This window comes from Kryptolebias marmoratus, linkage group LG20 (assembly GCF_001649575.2).
Source record: "Kryptolebias marmoratus isolate JLee-2015 linkage group LG20, ASM164957v2, whole genome shotgun sequence".
Taxonomy (NCBI): Eukaryota; Metazoa; Chordata; class Actinopteri; order Cyprinodontiformes; family Rivulidae; genus Kryptolebias; species Kryptolebias marmoratus.
In genome coordinates, this window is record NC_051449.1 from 6905452 (window position 1) to 6922386 (window position 16935).

Here is a 16935-nt window from a genome sequence, read left to right on the forward strand (position 1 = left end):
TATCTGATGGGGGAACGCGGCTCGACGTAACAGCAGCAACTCGAGCACATTGCTGCCCCCTATATGTCAAGAGGACAAATAACACATTTTCTGTTCAAATTGCCAACCCGCCACAGTGGCGTGTGTGTTGATCAAATTCACCCGCTACTTCAAATATTTACCCGCATTTGGCGGGTGGCGGGTGCTAATTTCCACCCCTGTGGACAAGAGAAAAATGTAAAATGTAGAGTCAACACTGAGTGCTGAATGACTGCTGAAATTAGCCGAAGAAGCTGAAACTTAGTTGTTTAAGCTAAAAGAAGCAGAACACTAGCTTAAAGCCAAAAGTAGAGAAGTGCTAAGTTAAAGTAGCAAAGGACTATCTAAACGTAACAATAGGTTAGTTTGAACCTAAAAGTAGGATAGCTAAAAGCTAAAGGTAGCAAAAGTGTTTGAAGGAATTGAAAAGATATCCGTGTATTTTATGAGGAAGATATTTATAAACAAAGAAGTTCGTAGATTACAGAAAAAATAAACAGAAAAAAATAAATAAATGCTGAATCAACGACCACACTATTAACTGAAATAATCCAGTCTCTGAACAACTTTGTGCTAAAAAAACTGAATAAAACAAAACCTTTTTAAACTTTATACTGAAGCTGTGTACCATCCCAGGATTTTTAGACCTTGGTGGAGTTTTCCTTTGCTGCGTTTTGGCTCTGAGCTGTTCTGGACACAGTGGGCAGGAAGTGAAACACCTTCCTGTTGCACAGAAACCAGCTTCCTCCAAGCTTACAGCAAAGCCTGAGCACAGTAAAGATAAACACAAAGACCCAGTAACATGGTAATTAGGTGAGTCTGGGCTTAGGTCTGAGACGTACAATAGCAGGAAATGATTGCTGAAGAATAAGACACTTATGTAATGTCCCGGTGCTTTGATTAGAAATGATTCAACTCACAGCGTTAACAGGCAGACCAATCACAACAGAAAAGCCTAATGGCTTTAATTTCCTTTAGATTTCAACAGCAAAATGCCTTCAGATAAAAATTTGGCTCAGTTTGTTGAAAACATGTTAGTTTTGTTGTGGCTCGACCTTGTTTGGCTCCTTGTTGTAAAACAGACTGAACACTGATGGTGATGAGTCCAGATTCAACAAAGCGAACTGATAAAATGCTGCAACTTCTGATAATGTAATGTATGTCATGCCTCATTGTCACATTTCACCTGTATCTCTGTCTGATTTAGTTGGTGGGTTTTTGGCATCTGCACAAATGATTCTCAATGGGTTTTTTTTTAAATAATTTGGCAAATAGTTGAAAATTTGGGAGTTTGGGTGTTTATAATGGGTTTATGATTGAAAATTATTCACCTTGCATTAGAGACCCATCTCCCGAGTTTTTAGGACTGAATCCTCTCCGATTACTAAAACCAAAATAATGCTCACCTCATCTTCATCTGCTTCAATTTTGATTAACATTCAGTTTTGTGCCTCTTCTAGATTCTTTCATGTTTATTGTGAGAAAATAAAAAATTCAGACGTCGGGTAGAAACAAACTAAAGCTGTTTTAGCTTGAGCTGATCAGTCAGTCTCAGCTTTTACAGGATTTTTCTTTCAAAGAAACAAAGTGTTGCTTGACAGAAATGAATTGAGCCCAGCTGTTCATTGGCGCCCCCTGTTGTTTAAAGGCTGCACAGCAGGGAGCTTTTCTCCGTATGTTTTCTTATTAAGAAAACGTACACCTCATGTTCTTATTATCTAAGATGACATCCCTGTTCAAATCTTCAGAATCAAGGAAAATAAATAAAATCTTTATTCACACAGACAAATATTAGTAGATCTGAACCTATTTCTAAGAAACGAATGTTTTCTCAGGATTGGTGAAGCTAATCTAAAGTGTGAAGACGGAGCTGCATATGCTCTGTATGTGATTTACTGCTCAGATGAGAGGAAAAATTGCTGTTTTTTTTATGTGCATTTCAGCGTTGCCCACTGTGCTCGTTACCTCACTGCCTCGCTGTGAACATCTCGCCATCTGAGTCTGAGTGTACCTGAGAGTGTTGTGTCTGAGAGTTATTTATATCCAGCATCAGGCTGCAGTAATGGATGTGCTGCTGGAGCCATTCTTCTGTCAGACAGGACACAGTTAAAGTTTTATAGGCTATGGGTCACAAGGTCAAACTTAATTTCTGCACAGAGAAATTTTGTTTTTCAAACCTTTTAGCGAGCAGGAAATTATTTCTGCGAGTTACAGTAAAGCTTAATTGTTGTTAGTTTTTTGTTGAAGCAAATTTTCAGTTTTCCAAGTCTCAAACATCTTGTTTTTGTTTCTTTATTTTACAGTAGTGACAGTAATTTGACTGAATTATGTGATTAAATAATGCAATATGGTTGTGAAAGGTATTTTAGGCCATTTAGAAAAAAAAAAAGAACAGCCTAGAAAAACTAGCCAAATTTAAACCATTGATCGCTCTTTTTTTTTTTTTATCACCAGCTGCTGAAAAGCAAAAGATGGACGATAATAGTTTTGCCCAACTGTGTTTGTGTGTCTGGTAGCAAAATATTTCATGAATTTCTTTTCTCTTAAGCTTTGAGCACTTTCAGCAAAAACCTTAAGTGTTTATAAAACAACTTCCGAAGTTCTGACTCAGTTTGTTTCCAGAAGTTGTTGAGACGCTCCAGTGGCTTCTTATTTCCTCCTGTGCCCTCATCTTGTCAGACCTAATCAGTATTCAGCTGTAATCAGCTATAAATGATTCAGTCGTGATCGGAGCTCCTGCTGTTCTAATCTTTTTGACACTTTCCTTCTGGTGCGACTCACACCGGTTTGTCCCTGGCTGCAATCATCTGTCGTGTCGTTCTGATTTATCATCTGATGTCCCTGTTGGACGTCTCTGCCTCTGTTTGAGCTGTTCTGTAAACCTGTCGGCGCCTTTCGTTTATCTTTTTATTAGAAGGAAAAGCAGCTGGAAGAATGACTGATCAAATGTTGCACAGCTGCAACATTAAATACAAGAAATCTCATTTCATCATGTTTTTTTTAGAGCTCACTGCACCATTAATCATTTTGACAGGAAGAAGATCAGAAGTCACATAATTCATGATACAATCTGCTTTATTGTCCCATTGGGGAGATTTATTTTTAATTTGTTCTCGTAAACACCTTTATAAAAGGTAAATATGAAAACACGAAATAAAGCAATCCTACATAATATAAATGCGATCTTACAGTATGATGCGTTGTTTTTTGACAAGCTAAGAACTGTTAATTTGAGCGTTCACCCTTCGAAAGGGGATTGTTGTCACTTTAAAACAAAAGTGCAGACACCATGAAAAGTTCCGATATGGTTTTTACCCTGAGTGATGTTTCATAAAGAAAACAGGCCTCCTGCCTGATTATTTTACTCAACTCCTGTCTTTTAAACTTTTTTAAAGACATATTAGCTGTCCAAATACACAATTTTTCAATGTTTCTGATTTGAATCTTTTGTTTCTCCACCATTAAGAGATTATTTTGGGTGTTAATGTAACTCAAACTCATAAGGGTTTTTAAAAAAATTGTTGGTAAACAGTAAATATATGTCGCCTTTGATTACAGCTCGTAAATGTTGGCAACCAAATCTGACTCTGCTGATTTCACTCATTTATTACAAATTATGCAGTAGACTTTTATCAGTGAAGGATGCATATTTAGTGGTTATTTTTATTGTAAATAATACACACATAAAACATTTGCATCAAAAACGTTAAAAAAGTTTTGTATTTTGACAGCTATTACATCTTTAAATACAGCAGAAATGATGAGTCCTCACAAAATCAATAAATATTTATGTATGTTAATTTCTTTATATTATATAATTTGTACTGGAGGCATTTTATCAGCTTGATTCTCACCTGCATGAAGGAAAAGCTGTAATATTTTTAATGTACAATTAATAATGGGATAAACTGACTGAAATAATAAAATAATTGCCATATTTGACTCAGTAATCCCCCATCTGGTTAAAACAAACTCATCGTACACATTCTCACACAAACATTTTTTCTTAAAGATTTGACAAATCTCATGCACCTTCATGGTTTTCCCATCTCTCCTCCCCTCCTCCTCCTCCCCTCAGTGAACTGAAGCAGGAGCTGGACGAGGAGGGCAGTCGCCATCTCCTGCTGTCGCGGCAGACTTGCTTCAACCAGCGCTGCTGCATCCGCTGCTGCTCGCCATTCACCTTCCTGCTCAACCCCAAACGCCGGTGCCGAGACTGCAGCTACGACGTCTGCAAGGCCTGCCGGGTCTACAGCAAGCGGGACCGAGCCTGGCTCTGCTCCACCTGCCAGAAGAGCAGGTAAGGTCTGAATGTTCAGTTCAGATGAGAGGCTGACCGTGAGGGTAAAGGGTATTAAGCTCTCACTCTGGGGATGGAGAGATGGTTTACTTTTAGGATATCATATGTGATAAAGTCAATTCTTGCTCTTGATTTTCAGGTGAAATGTAATTACCAATGGCTGCAGAAAAGTGAAGGCAGGTGATAATGTTTCTGTTGCCAAAATATCTCCTGAACCACTGGACATATTTTAATAAAACTTGCAGGAGGTAACAATTGAATGTGCATTTATAAGTGATTAAAACAATTCAAGATGGCTGCCACAACCAACTCACCTTAATATGGCTACAACTCTGTCAGTTTTACACATATTGAGCTAAAATTTGATGTGGTAGTAGCTAAGGCTTGTCCTCAATGCATATTCTGAGCACTAACAATTTTGACATGAACTAGTTGGAGTCAACTTCGTGTTGGCAAAATATCTCTTGAACCACAGAATGGATTTTAATGAAACTTTCAGGAATGAATCAATAGATGTACATCTACTGCTTCAACTTAACTACACCCCTGTCATTTCTCATCATAAGATGGTTCTCTAAACTGAGCTTGATCTGACTGCCATCTACTGCAGATAAAATACTGAATACTCAGGAACCATTGGGAAATTCTCATGAAGGTTTCTAACGGTTATTCAGACAGGAGCCTCTTCCAGAGCGGAGTTCATCCATCTTAAGTTAAAGTAACTCAAAATTAATTAATTTCAGTGGTTTAAGTGAAATATTTAACGCAAACTTTTGCATTTAACTGTTTTACATTGAAGACTGAATGTGTTGAACCACAGTTTGTTGCAGTATATTCTATGTGGTACATGTATTTCAAACTTGAACGTGCTAAACCTACCCAGTTTATATTCAAAAGTAATGCAGTGAGACTATATGCATAACGCCTTTTGATTGTAGAATTAGTGATATAATAAAATCAGCATTGCCACAGGTTTACGATAGGTTAAAGGTCAAGTTGCTCTCTGTCTCTCAGGTTGTTGAAGACCCAGTCGCTTGAGTGGTTCTATGCAAATGTGAAGAAACGCTTTAAGAGGTTTGGCAGCGCCAAAGTGCTGAAGACTCTCTACAGAAAACACCTGGCAGAGCACAGTGCACTCTCAGAGCTTACCGGTAAAACACTTTGACTCAAGCTCAAGTATTTAAGAAACATTTAATTCAACCTGACCAGGACAGAAACCGAAAATTGTGCAGAACTTGTCACATTTGAAACACTTTAGAAAACGGGGTTGTACATGAGTTTAGTTATTTAAATGTGCTTGACAGTTCAAAACAGTGGAAAACAGGAAGCAAAGACAAAACAGGGTTTTTTGTCTCCTTCATATCTTCACTCTGTGAGGGAGTCAGTTTTTTAAACTAAATCTAGAGCAACAAACCAGGTTTTTCTTGTTTTATTTTGCTTCCTCTTTTAACCTTCATGTTCTACCAGTGACAGTGAAGAAGCAGTCTTTAATTTCTTATGTAATAAAAAGCCATGGAGCAGACCTCTGGGGAAATGTTTGCAGCTGGAGCTTCTTGCAGCTAAATGAGGAGCTTTGCGGCAGACGGCCGAGCTGAAAATGTATTTATTATACATTTCACTCTACAGCATCTGTTCCAGCTTGAAGATCAGCTCAGGGACAAAGTCAGAGAGCATCTCTGCCCCATTAGATCTCAGTATCTGATCTGATTGAACTGACAGAGGATTTTTAGTTTTGTGGAGGAGAAATCGCCTGCTGCAGATGATGCAGGGCTGTGGACCCAGTGGGAGTATGACCGATGTGGGCAGACATCAGACTGGCCCTCTTCTGCTCAAACGCACACATTATCATTTATTACTGCATTTATTCCACTGCAACATGTTCTGTTTTGCATAAAAGAACAATGTGAGCTGAGTAAATAACATCATTTATATACTGTGCTATTGTGAATTATAAAATGGAAACATTTTCCCTAAAGACCGAACTAAGAGGTTCAGTGACACTTGGAAACATGCTCCTTTTAAAAGAATAAAACAAAACACTGGAGAAACCCTAAGGAGCTGAAGTAAAATCACAGGAAAAAGAAAATTTACCCAGAGTCTTTACTAAATTAAATAAATAGACTTATTGTTGCCCACTGCTGTATATGTCTCTTAGTAAAATATCTGATGAACTACCGGATAGATTTCAATAACTCTCATTAATTATTGGATGTACATCAAAAACTCATTTTGGTAGTCACCTCAATTTAAGATGGCTACCGCAGCTAATCAACATTAGCCAACACAAAAAAAAGCTGTAACTCAGTCACTTTTCTTGATGTGGCATGAAAATTTGGTGTGCTAGTAGCTGAAAGTCACTCACAAGACAAACTCCGAGTGCTAACAGTTTACATGAGATATCGCAATAATTATTTTGCATAACGTCATTTACAAAGTTCGACTAAAACAACCTTCTCAGCATAAGATGATTTTCGTCTTAAACAGAAAGGTGACGGGAGTTGTGGGTTCTTTCAAGGAATGTTGGGTCATTAATTCTTTTAAAGAAACTAATGACTACTTTCAAAACATCGATGGCCAGAATGTAATTCAGGAAACGGGCATGATGGTTAATTAATTTATATGTTCCCTTTGCTTTTCTAACACTTAGTTCTGCTGTCAACTGTTTAAAAAAAAACACCACGACCACTCTGTAATTCTTGTACTGCTGCTGTAGTTCTGTATTTTTGCAGAGCTGTGACACTAAACGCTTCAGACAACAAAGCAGGAAGTTGAGAAGAGCTCAAGGTTACAGTTTTATTTTGATGTCAATCTTCACACAAGCCTGGCATCAAATATTACTGCAGCTGAGCTCCCTTTGGTTCGGAACTTGTAGCTCTCATGACCTTTTTAAATGCACAAAAACACTATATAGCACATTGAAGAAGACAAGATTTAAAAAGAAACAAGATTGTGGCAGGATGTGTTGCTTTCAAGGCTGCAGTTCCTTCCAGCACCGGTTTTGGTTAAAGGTCTTTTCCAGCTCTTAGCCAAGTGACTTAAAAAACAAACACAAAAATGTCTAAAACTTAGTTTTAAAAATATTAAGCTAAATTTTAATATGGTAGTAGCTGAGAGTGACTCACAACACATACTGAGTTTAAATGTACCTTTATTTGAACAAACCCTGCAGGAGTAAATCATTAGTTGTATTTTAATTAAATACCTGCACCCTAAACATGACTTTATCCCAGTGCTGTGTTTGGCCTTTAAACTAATTGAAAGGGACCTTGTTTACCAGACTGTACTTTTTTGAACAGGCTCTGCTGCAGACAGCTCAGGTCACCTAAAGCCTCACACAAGGGGACTTTAATGCACTTATATAACCACAAACAAACGCTTTGTTGCAGGAATATTTGCACTGCGAGGAAAAAGAGGTCAAAGTGTGACTGAGCTCTGCTGTGCAGTTTTCACATCCTGCGTTTCTCTTATAGTATTTAACAAATAATACAAATGTTCATTCTTTTCTGCTTAGTTTTATGTTTTATTTTATTGCTTTTTTTATGTTGTTTTTTGGCAAACAGATTAAATTCTCACATGCTTAATGTAAACTATAAAAACAATGAGTTACTCATAGTTATCAAACTTTATATTTGATAGATGAAACAAAATAATCCCACGAGGAAAACTAAAGTTTATTTTGGAGACATGAGCTCAGCCTCAGCTAAATTAAAACCAAACTTGATACAACAACTAAAGCATTTCCTGTCATTGCTCGGATATTTTTAGTCCATCTATGGACACATTAAAAATGAATGAAAGAAACATAAGAGGGACCATTTTTTAATTTCTTTAATCCTCCCTCTAATTCAAAGGTTTGCAGTGATAATGTTTCAGAATGCAGAGTTAAATCCTGACAGATGCCCTGTATCGGTCTTTCCATGTCAACGTGTGTGTGTGTGTGCGTGTGTGTCTGTAGAGGGCAGCGCCTGCGAGGAAAGCATCTGCAATGAGGGCAGCGTCTGTGGGAGCGACTCTACTTTCTACAGGCAAACTGAAGGTGAACACAGTTTGTTGAGACTTTACAGTTCATTTCCTAAACCTGTTATTGTAAATAATCATTGCAGTTTCATGCAGTTGGTTTTCATTTAAATGTCTCATCAGATATTAGACCCTGCAGACATTCTCTGGACACACAATCAAGTCCAAAAGAAACAGTTCAGTTAATTGTTCATTAAACAATTAAATGTTTATCTAACAGTTTTAATATGAGCTGAGTAAAACTTGTGTCTTTAATGCATCAGAACCTGCATCATATTCCTGTGATTTTTGTTTTTAGGTTTTAAAGCATATGTTTGATTCTTTAGTTAACATTTTTCTGATTACAGAGAATAAGATCACTCCATTTATCACCACACTACTTGTATCTGGAGACTTGGTGTTCCCGACTAATTTAGTTTTCCCCATTTTACAGCAGATAAAACTGCTGAGAAAAAAAGTTGAGTTATTTTAGATTCTCAGTAGCACCAGAACCAGATGTGTTGGTTAGTTTTGTCTGTCTTGTCCTGACTCTGCCGGTTCACTGCACTAACACGATGAGAGCCTGCAAACAGAAAGGAAAAAGCTTGTGTCTCTGTTTGTGCAGTCTGGATGAGAGGAAAGAAAAGGCGGAATTAAACTGGGAGGGCTTAGATACATGTTATTTGTTTAATTACATGTGTAGGATCCTGATTCAGACTAACAAGTGAAAACTGTTTGTGTTCAGAGCACAGCATGGCGGAGACGCTCTGTGTTGCCACGCGGGTTGCAGAGGAGGCCATAGATGAAGCCATTTCTAAGGCTGACTTTGACACCTCAACTCAGGTGATTTATGATTTTCTGTCTTTTTAAATGTTCTATTATTTGCTGTAGTAACTACAGTTATGATTATTCATGACTAGTTATTATAAATCATCTGTGCATAGCTGCATCAAAGATGCTGCTGTATAATCTGATGTTAGCACTTTGGTATCATTTGTCATTTAATCTGAGTGAAACCTTCAGGATTTTGCTGCAGTTAAAACCTCACTTTAACACTGTTAAAGGAACTATTATTTTTTTAGTATGTTAATATTGTTTACAAGAAACACAAATTGATTAATGAAAGAAAAGTGTTCTACAGTTGTATTTTAAAATCCTTTTAGCAACCTTAAAATATTTCTTGTTTCAGAGATTCAGCATGATTTTACATAACAAAAAACAAAAAAAGATAACGCTTAGCCCACATTGGATCAACCTTTGACACTAATACCTTTTAGATTAGAGAAACCTGCAGTAGTCATTGTGGAGACTCTAAAAGAAAAAAATATCTTAATTCTTCTTATGTATGCATATTCTATTTTGTTGTCTAAGTAATCTTTAAGTTAAATCCTAAAGTGGATTCTGCTGCATATTTCTAAAACTGTGCAAAAAAGAAAAGATCTATTAAAATATTCTGAAGCTTTTGAACTCAGTTCAACAAATATGTATACTCTGAGTGTGTATTTAGAGGCGTAATCAGCTTACTGTATGTGTGTGTGTGGTGAACAGATTTCCTAATTGTATTTTTCAGGAGAAGCAGAATGAAGCCCATTATCTGCGGCAGCACAGAGGAGAGCTCATCCAGGAACTGGCCAAAACTATTGTCCAAAAAGTAAAAAAAAAAAGAAAACAGAATTAAACTGCATAGCAGCAGATAATGTATTGTTTTAATGATAATTCATTTTCTGTTTTGAAGTGAGTTTATAATGCTTGAATAAAAGCCAGTCATGAGAGGGTTAAAATTAAACCTCCACACGAGAAAACAAAAGCACCCATTTATTGCCCTGTGTGCGATCAAAGCTAATCCTGCTCTCTCTGTGTGTAAGATCATTAGCACGAGGAATGCTCTGGCTGAGATGAAGGCTGAATATGACCGCAGCTGGCCCCTGGAGCCTGACGCTGACAATCATCATCATCAGCCTCCCGGTGATCAAGCCTCCAGCTCCCTGAACCCAAACCTCTGGGTAAAAACTACATCAAATGTCAAAATTCATTTAGTTCTGTTACACTGTTTTTCATTACCAGTCTAAAAGGCCCTGATTTTTAAAGTGTGTGAAGGCCTGAAGTGTAGGAATGTCTATATACCCATTAGCCATAACATTATGACTACTGACTGAAATTAAAGGCCCAGCATTCCTTGATAAGTTTGCATATCACCCACCACCTTTCATGTCAGAGTTTTAAATAGGATATAAATCCCTCCAGTGGTTTGAGATATTTTGCTGACACAACAGACAGACACACACACACACACACACACAGAGACAAGGACATTACTGCTCTCTTGTACTTGATGTGTTCACCTGACCTTCAAACTCCAAAGATACCAAAAGACCACCTCACCCCCCAGGCCTACAGGATGTACTGCTAATGGTTATAATGTTATGGCTGAAATGGTTCATCAATGAAAAGCTGACAAGACAAACTATCTTGGCTAGTTAATATATTTATTTTTACGCCAGTTGCGTAGTTTTTAAATTAAGTGTAAAATAAAAGGATTTGTTCAGCTTGTATGAAACGTCTGTCACAACTCTTCATGATTTCAGGTTGTAGGTAGAAATCTGTATTTAAGTGATGAGTCTTTTTATTTTCATATAAATGTTTGAAGATCTGACTGCAGATGTTCCACTGCAGAAACAGGTCTGCAAATCTAGCTTACTGAAAAATCTCTTTATTATTTAGTTAATGGCATGTAGAAGTTAATACTTCAGTCACAGAAGCTTTATTTTTTTTTTCAACATTTGTATAACTGTCCAAAATCACTTGCCTTGTTTTTTTTTTTTTTTGCACACACTGACCTCTGCTGGTTAAATGGCTCCACGGGTTTTAGTTGTCAGCAGAAATAGTAAACTAAACACAGAAAATGTTTTATTTTTCCACTGCCTCTGCCCTCAGAGGTCACATTCGGCCTTCACATTGCTGGACGATGACGCTTCTGCTCTGGAACCCGAATTTCCATCATCCTTAAAGAAGGAGGGCGGCATGTCGGCCATGACTGCATGGAAGAGTGTAGATCGACTCGACAATTCTGGTAAGTTCATCTTAAAGATTCAAAAAGTTAATTACCACAATATATCCAAACACTCACACACTTGCTTCTTTCAGATTCTAGTGGCGATCCAAAGGTTGTCAAAAATAAAGTAGCATTTTTGCTTATTTTGTTTTTGTATCTCTGCATGTGAACATGTATCCTCAGTGTTGAAGAGCCCAGACGGGAACTGGATTGCCCTGCAGAGTGCCCAGCTGTCCCGCCCCACCCTCCTCACTAAAAGGAAGAGCCTGGTCTACAGCGCTTTGGAGAGGGAGTCTGGAGTGGTGTCAGCCTACGAAGGTCTGGACTCTGACAGCGAAAGCAAACCAGAGCCTGACAGCTCCTGGGGAGCCGTTCTGCAGGAGATCCACAGGAAGATGATGGACTCTAACCTCAGCCTGCACGACTTTGATAACTGTGTCACGCCTCTGATGGACCACAAGGTTAACAGAGATGATCTTCTCTCAGACTCTGAGGGAAACTGGAGGTCTAACAAACCTCTGTTAGCACTTCTGAAGCGGAAGGTGCCTGCAGAGATCAGGAAACCTTCATTGTCCCGCAGGACCAGCATCATTGATGTGAACTTTAACCTGAAAGGAGATGGAGGGGGTAAAGAGGAAATCAAGGTGGCTGTTGAACCGGAGACTGGGAAAACCAGGATACCACGGAAGAAGAGGAGGAGTAAAAAAGCACCAACAGCATTTTCTTCCATGTCGGTAAGAAATAAGTAACATTTACTTCAAAACTGATAAGATCCATTGTTTAACATACAGAGTTTTCATTGGTGATCATTTAAATTGTTGCCATTTACTTAATCAAGCAAAGAAATGTCAAATATCTAACCTTGAACTAAAACATCTCCTAAAAAGACCTGATATTATTTATTAAAGGGCAGATTGCTAAAGATAAGTGTGCTAGAAATGATCCCGGATTCCCAAATATAATAAAATAGTTGTGCTGCAGCATGTTAGGACATCAAGGCAAAACTTACTGTCATATAAATACTAAACCATACAATTTCTTAAATTTGCAGGATTTCAACAACAAAGATGGATATCCTCTACATCCGTCTGATGCTGGGACTCCTGACTCTGTTACCTCCGGAGCCACGACCCCTGAACCTTTTGAGCTTGATGATGACATCACTGGAAACCAAGATAAAGAAATTGTTGAGGATTTTTCTTTGAAACTGCATCAGTTTGAAAGCAGAGTTTCTGAATCTCCCAGCAGAGAAGAACCAGATGAGGGAAGTGGAACTGATGATGGACAGGAGGAGGGAGGGAAGCAAGGAAGGCCACCCAAGATGGATGCCGACTTGGATGGGGGAAGAGGAGATGAAGACGGCAGAGAAAAAGACAACGAAGAGCTAAATTACAGGTTATGTCGACTTGTTTCACAGTCCAGCCTCACTGACTTCTCCTCCACCGAAGATGAGCTGGACAGAGCGGGACAAAGTGAAGCAGAATGGGACCAAGAAAAACACCTGGAAGAGGAAGATGAGGAGCAGGAGCAGAGGACAGAGAGACTAACCTATAAACTCTGTCAGCTGGAAAAACAAGTTAAAGCGTCACAGTTCTCCTCCACTGAAGACGAACTGGACACAGCAGGACGAGGAGAGGACGAAGAGGCGGCGATGGATGAAGAGAGACTGTGGAAGCTGCAGCCGGACAAAACTCGGCTGTGTAATTTGGCCAGTTTAGTCGGCGCCTCCCAGTTCTCCTCCACTGAAGATGAGCTAGACAGGGTGGGAGAGAACGAGGGAGAGAGAGGAGAGATGAAGGAGCTGTGGGAAGGAGCAGAATCCATCGGAGACATAGACATGAAATTGTTTGACTTGAGAGAGGAAACCGAGGAAAGGGAAAAGAGAAGAGTTCTGGAGAGTCAGACAAAGAGTGTGGATGATGAAACCAATGTACAGAGAAGTAGAAATATCTTGGATAAAAGAATAAGCCGGTATGTTGCAACAGAAAAGGAGCAGTTTTGTGACAAAAAAGTGGAAATTCTGAAAACTGAGAGAACAGAAGCTGAACAAGACGACAAACCAGAGGCAAACAGGACAGATAAGTTTCCAATGGACAGTGAGAGGAAATGTGAAACGGCAGTGAAAAGTGACGAAGAAGATGCAGAATTTGATCGAATAATCAGCAGCATGTTGTTGATGACCTTGGAAGACATGCAGGGGGAAACGATGGACAAAGATGGAGAAAATGGAAGAAAGAACAAACTGGAGAATGATGACAAAGAGGGAGAGAGTGGATCTGTAGAGAAGGCTGCTGCTGCAGAGAGCAAAGAGGCTTCAGAGGAACGAGTTTCAGATGAGAGTTCAGAGTCGGCAGTGAAAGAAAATGTTCAGGAGGAAACGAAAGGAGAGACTTCTAATGAACAGGACCCTCAAGACACGACAGGTATAAGTGAAAACATAGAGAAAGGAGGACATTTACATTTGGATAAAGAAAACCTTTCAGATATTACAGTGAAAGACACTCTTTCAGTGGCAGAGTCGACAAGTCCAGGTGTTCAGAAACAGGATGGAGGAGAAAATACGACAGAGCGGGAAGCAGCAGAGAGGAAGACAGATGTGGACGGAAAAGACCAAAAACAAGACGGCATGGAGCAGAGCAGCTCCTCTGGTCATCAGGGAGGGTTTCTGTCACCAGAGGAGATCCAGAATGTGAGTACTGCAGCTTCAAAACATCACTTTCAAACATCTTTTTCCCTCCATTTGCTGTGGGTAAAGTAAGCTTGTGTAACAGCTAAACAAAAACTAAGACCTTTCATCTGTTCAGTTACTTGTTATATATGTGGGTCAAAGTGCTGCAGACAGTCTCAGTATGTGAGTTTTATCAATTTAAGTTACTTCACTTCCAGCTGAAGACTTAAAAAATAATAATAATGTTCTGCAGTAAATAAATGGGGTTTGGTTAATTAGGAGAAAGCTGATAAAACAGCTGAGTTTGTCAAAAATAAAACTAATGGCAGATCTGTGGTATACCTAAAATGATTGAGTGCTAATTTGACACAGGTGTTGAAGGTTTTTACAAGCTTTTCCAAGTTTGTTCCTGATGGATCCAAATGTCAAATCTGTGTGCTAAATGTAGAGTGTGTGTTTCCAAGGACATCTACTTGAAAATAAGATTTGGAGAAATTAATGCTCAGCTGAAGTCACGTGAGCTCACTGTCTAAAATTAAATAAGCTCACTCTTTAAAATATTTTTTCAATGCCACTAACTTCTTGCTGACACTTGTTTCCATCTTGTTTCAATTTGCTGTGTTTTTTTAACTGTAGGGTAGAGATCTTTACAAAACTATAAAGTTAATATCATCTCAGCTGGAGCAGGTGAGAGTGACTCTAGTCTTTTAGCCTTTTCAAAACTAAGGCATCATCTGAAATAACTTTATAACACCAGAATATATCTGTCTTGACAGAATTGAGTCTAAAATTACTAAAACCTATACTTATCTAAAATATTTTTTCATACTGTCAGGGGTTAAAGCCACCTGTCTGTGTTTGTGTTGCAGAGATATTCAGCAGCATCTCTACGCAGCATCACCACTGAGGTGTTGAAGGTGCTGAACGCCACCGAGGACCTCCTGCAGGGAGTAGAGGGACGAGACGACACCCAACCCTCCACCATTTCGCTGCCACCGAACGTGGACCTCAAAAAGCTGGACCAACAGTTTTGGAGACTGGAGGAAAACGTGAGTTCACTGTACTAATATAATCACACCTCTGATCCAAGTAGCTTCTCTTTATTGACCAGTGAGCACAGCGAGTGGGTGCAGCAAAGCTCTTTGGTTTTATTGTCACTTTTAAAGCTTAAACGTTTTCGGGTATGTTGTTTTGCTGCAGGTGTACGTGGCCGCAGGGTCTGTGTACAGTCTGGAGGCGGAGCTCAGTGACCTGAAGGAGTGCGCCAGAGGAATCTGCAGCTCCACGTCCGACATGGAGCTGTCCTTCCTGGAGGAGCAGGCGGCTGCAGCAGCTGCCCGGGTTCATCAGTCTGAGCTGCAGGTGAAGCAGTCTTTCCATTTTTGAACCCGTTTAATCCTGTTTCTCACAGGGAGTTGGTGCCTGACTCACAAGTCTAGATTTTAAAATGTGGTGTCACACAGGTCCTTCATTTCTGCCAAGTGTTAAATTAACAGTTTATGTAAATAAAGATTAAAGTAAAACCAACTAAAGCATCTAACAGTGCTGCGCTTATTTGTTTAAAGGCCTGTTTCCTATGTTTTTACTTCTGTTGTAGATCAGCAACATCTCTGCAAGAATTGCTGCTTTAAAGAGCGCCGGCCTCAATGTGGACCCTCAGTCACACTTCACTAAGACCACCACAGATGTGGTAATATATACCACAGCCTACATTTCAGAACATGATGTTGAGTGTTGAACTAATAATAATATATGGATTTTTACTTCATACAGGCTGCAACCCTGGACTCCTCAAAACATCTGAGAAGGAGATTACCTGCACCACCTGTGAAAGGTAGGATCACAGCTCAGCATCAGCCTACTCTACATAACACATTGTACTGCTTCAGTCAACAGGTTTTGTGGTAAAATAAACAACCAGTTGTACAACACTAAAACTGTTTAAATATTCACTTGTAAAGCATTGCAGGACAATTAACAGAACTCATAAAATTAGAGTTACAGTCAGTAGAAATACTAGTAACTTACATTCTGTTTGTACTAAAGTGGATCAGAACTAATTATGTGTAACTAAGGGCCTGATGCCTAACATTGTATGGTTTTATGACAAACTGAATGCACAGAGGAGGATTAGTATTCTACAAAGTTTGCCAAATTTATCGTATAAAGTTGTGCAAATGTTTTGGTTCTGTTTTATTAATCCAAATTATGATGATTAAGAGTAATATTCATGAGGAAGACTTGTTAAATTTTGGAGCTTCACTTGTAGAAAATGACATCAATGTTTGTGTACTAACTATTCATGGATCTTAACTGGGATTTTCTACCAACTGAAAGGAGAATAGAAAGTGTTATTTTAGTACAGTATCATCATTTTTTTTTTCTTTTAGGAGACAAAGACGCATAAACCATCAGTCTGATGGTTGCTGAACCTCCACTCCCCTGCAGTGCCTTCAGTTCGTCTCTCTGCAGTCAACAGGCCGGTCCTAAATGATCCATTTAGACTCCAGTTGCCTTAATTTACCTTTTAAACTAGAAATGCCTCAAAAATGCAGGACACTAGCACTTTATGTATTGTTGTCAGCAGTAATGCAGAAAATAGACATGCTACATTTTTAGATTAATTGGATAAAAAAAGGACAAATGTTTAGCTGCTAAATAAAACTAGCCCCTGTATGCACCACAAATTCTAACACATTTAAGCTAATGTAGCATGTTATAAAAACTCTGCAAAACTCATGTCTAAAACTGTGGAATCAGAACATTTCTGTAATGCATTCCTGTATTTTTCCAGCAGCTGGGTATTCTACCGTGCAGTCAGTGAGTGGTTTCTGCCTTTTAAGCACAAAAATAAAAATCAAAGCTGCATATGTCTGGAAACACTGGCTCAGAAGAAGGTGG

The 16935-nt window shown here is 38.8% G+C and overlaps 1 protein-coding gene across 2 annotated transcripts in view; it reads left to right on the forward strand.

The window, feature by feature from the left end:
• si:ch211-106h4.9 (rab effector MyRIP) overlaps positions 1-16782 on the forward strand; it is a 19554-nt gene extending 2772 nt beyond the window's left edge. The window contains exons 3-17 of one of the 2 annotated variants that reach the window (XM_025004830.2): positions 4097-4318; positions 5333-5469; positions 8274-8354; positions 9060-9157; positions 9885-9965; positions 10180-10317; positions 11249-11384; positions 11550-12100; positions 12418-13789; positions 13877-14055; positions 14904-15083; positions 15235-15396; positions 15632-15724; positions 15808-15868; positions 16425-16782. In XM_025004830.2, coding sequence (XP_024860598.1) covers positions 4097-4318; positions 5333-5469; positions 8274-8354; positions 9060-9157; positions 9885-9965; positions 10180-10317; positions 11249-11384; positions 11550-12100; positions 12418-13789; positions 13877-14055; positions 14904-15083; positions 15235-15396; positions 15632-15724; positions 15808-15868; positions 16425-16441 — 3508 coding nt within the window. In that variant the 3' untranslated portion in view covers positions 16442-16782. Of the gene's footprint in view, positions 1-4096; positions 4319-5332; positions 5470-8273; positions 8355-9059; positions 9158-9884; positions 9966-10179; positions 10318-11248; positions 11385-11549; positions 12101-12417; positions 14056-14903; positions 15084-15234; positions 15397-15631; positions 15725-15807; positions 15869-16424 lie in introns of both variants that reach the window. The other variant, XM_017410805.3, reaches the window with a different exon arrangement.
• The last annotated feature ends 153 nt before the right edge of the window (positions 16783-16935 follow it).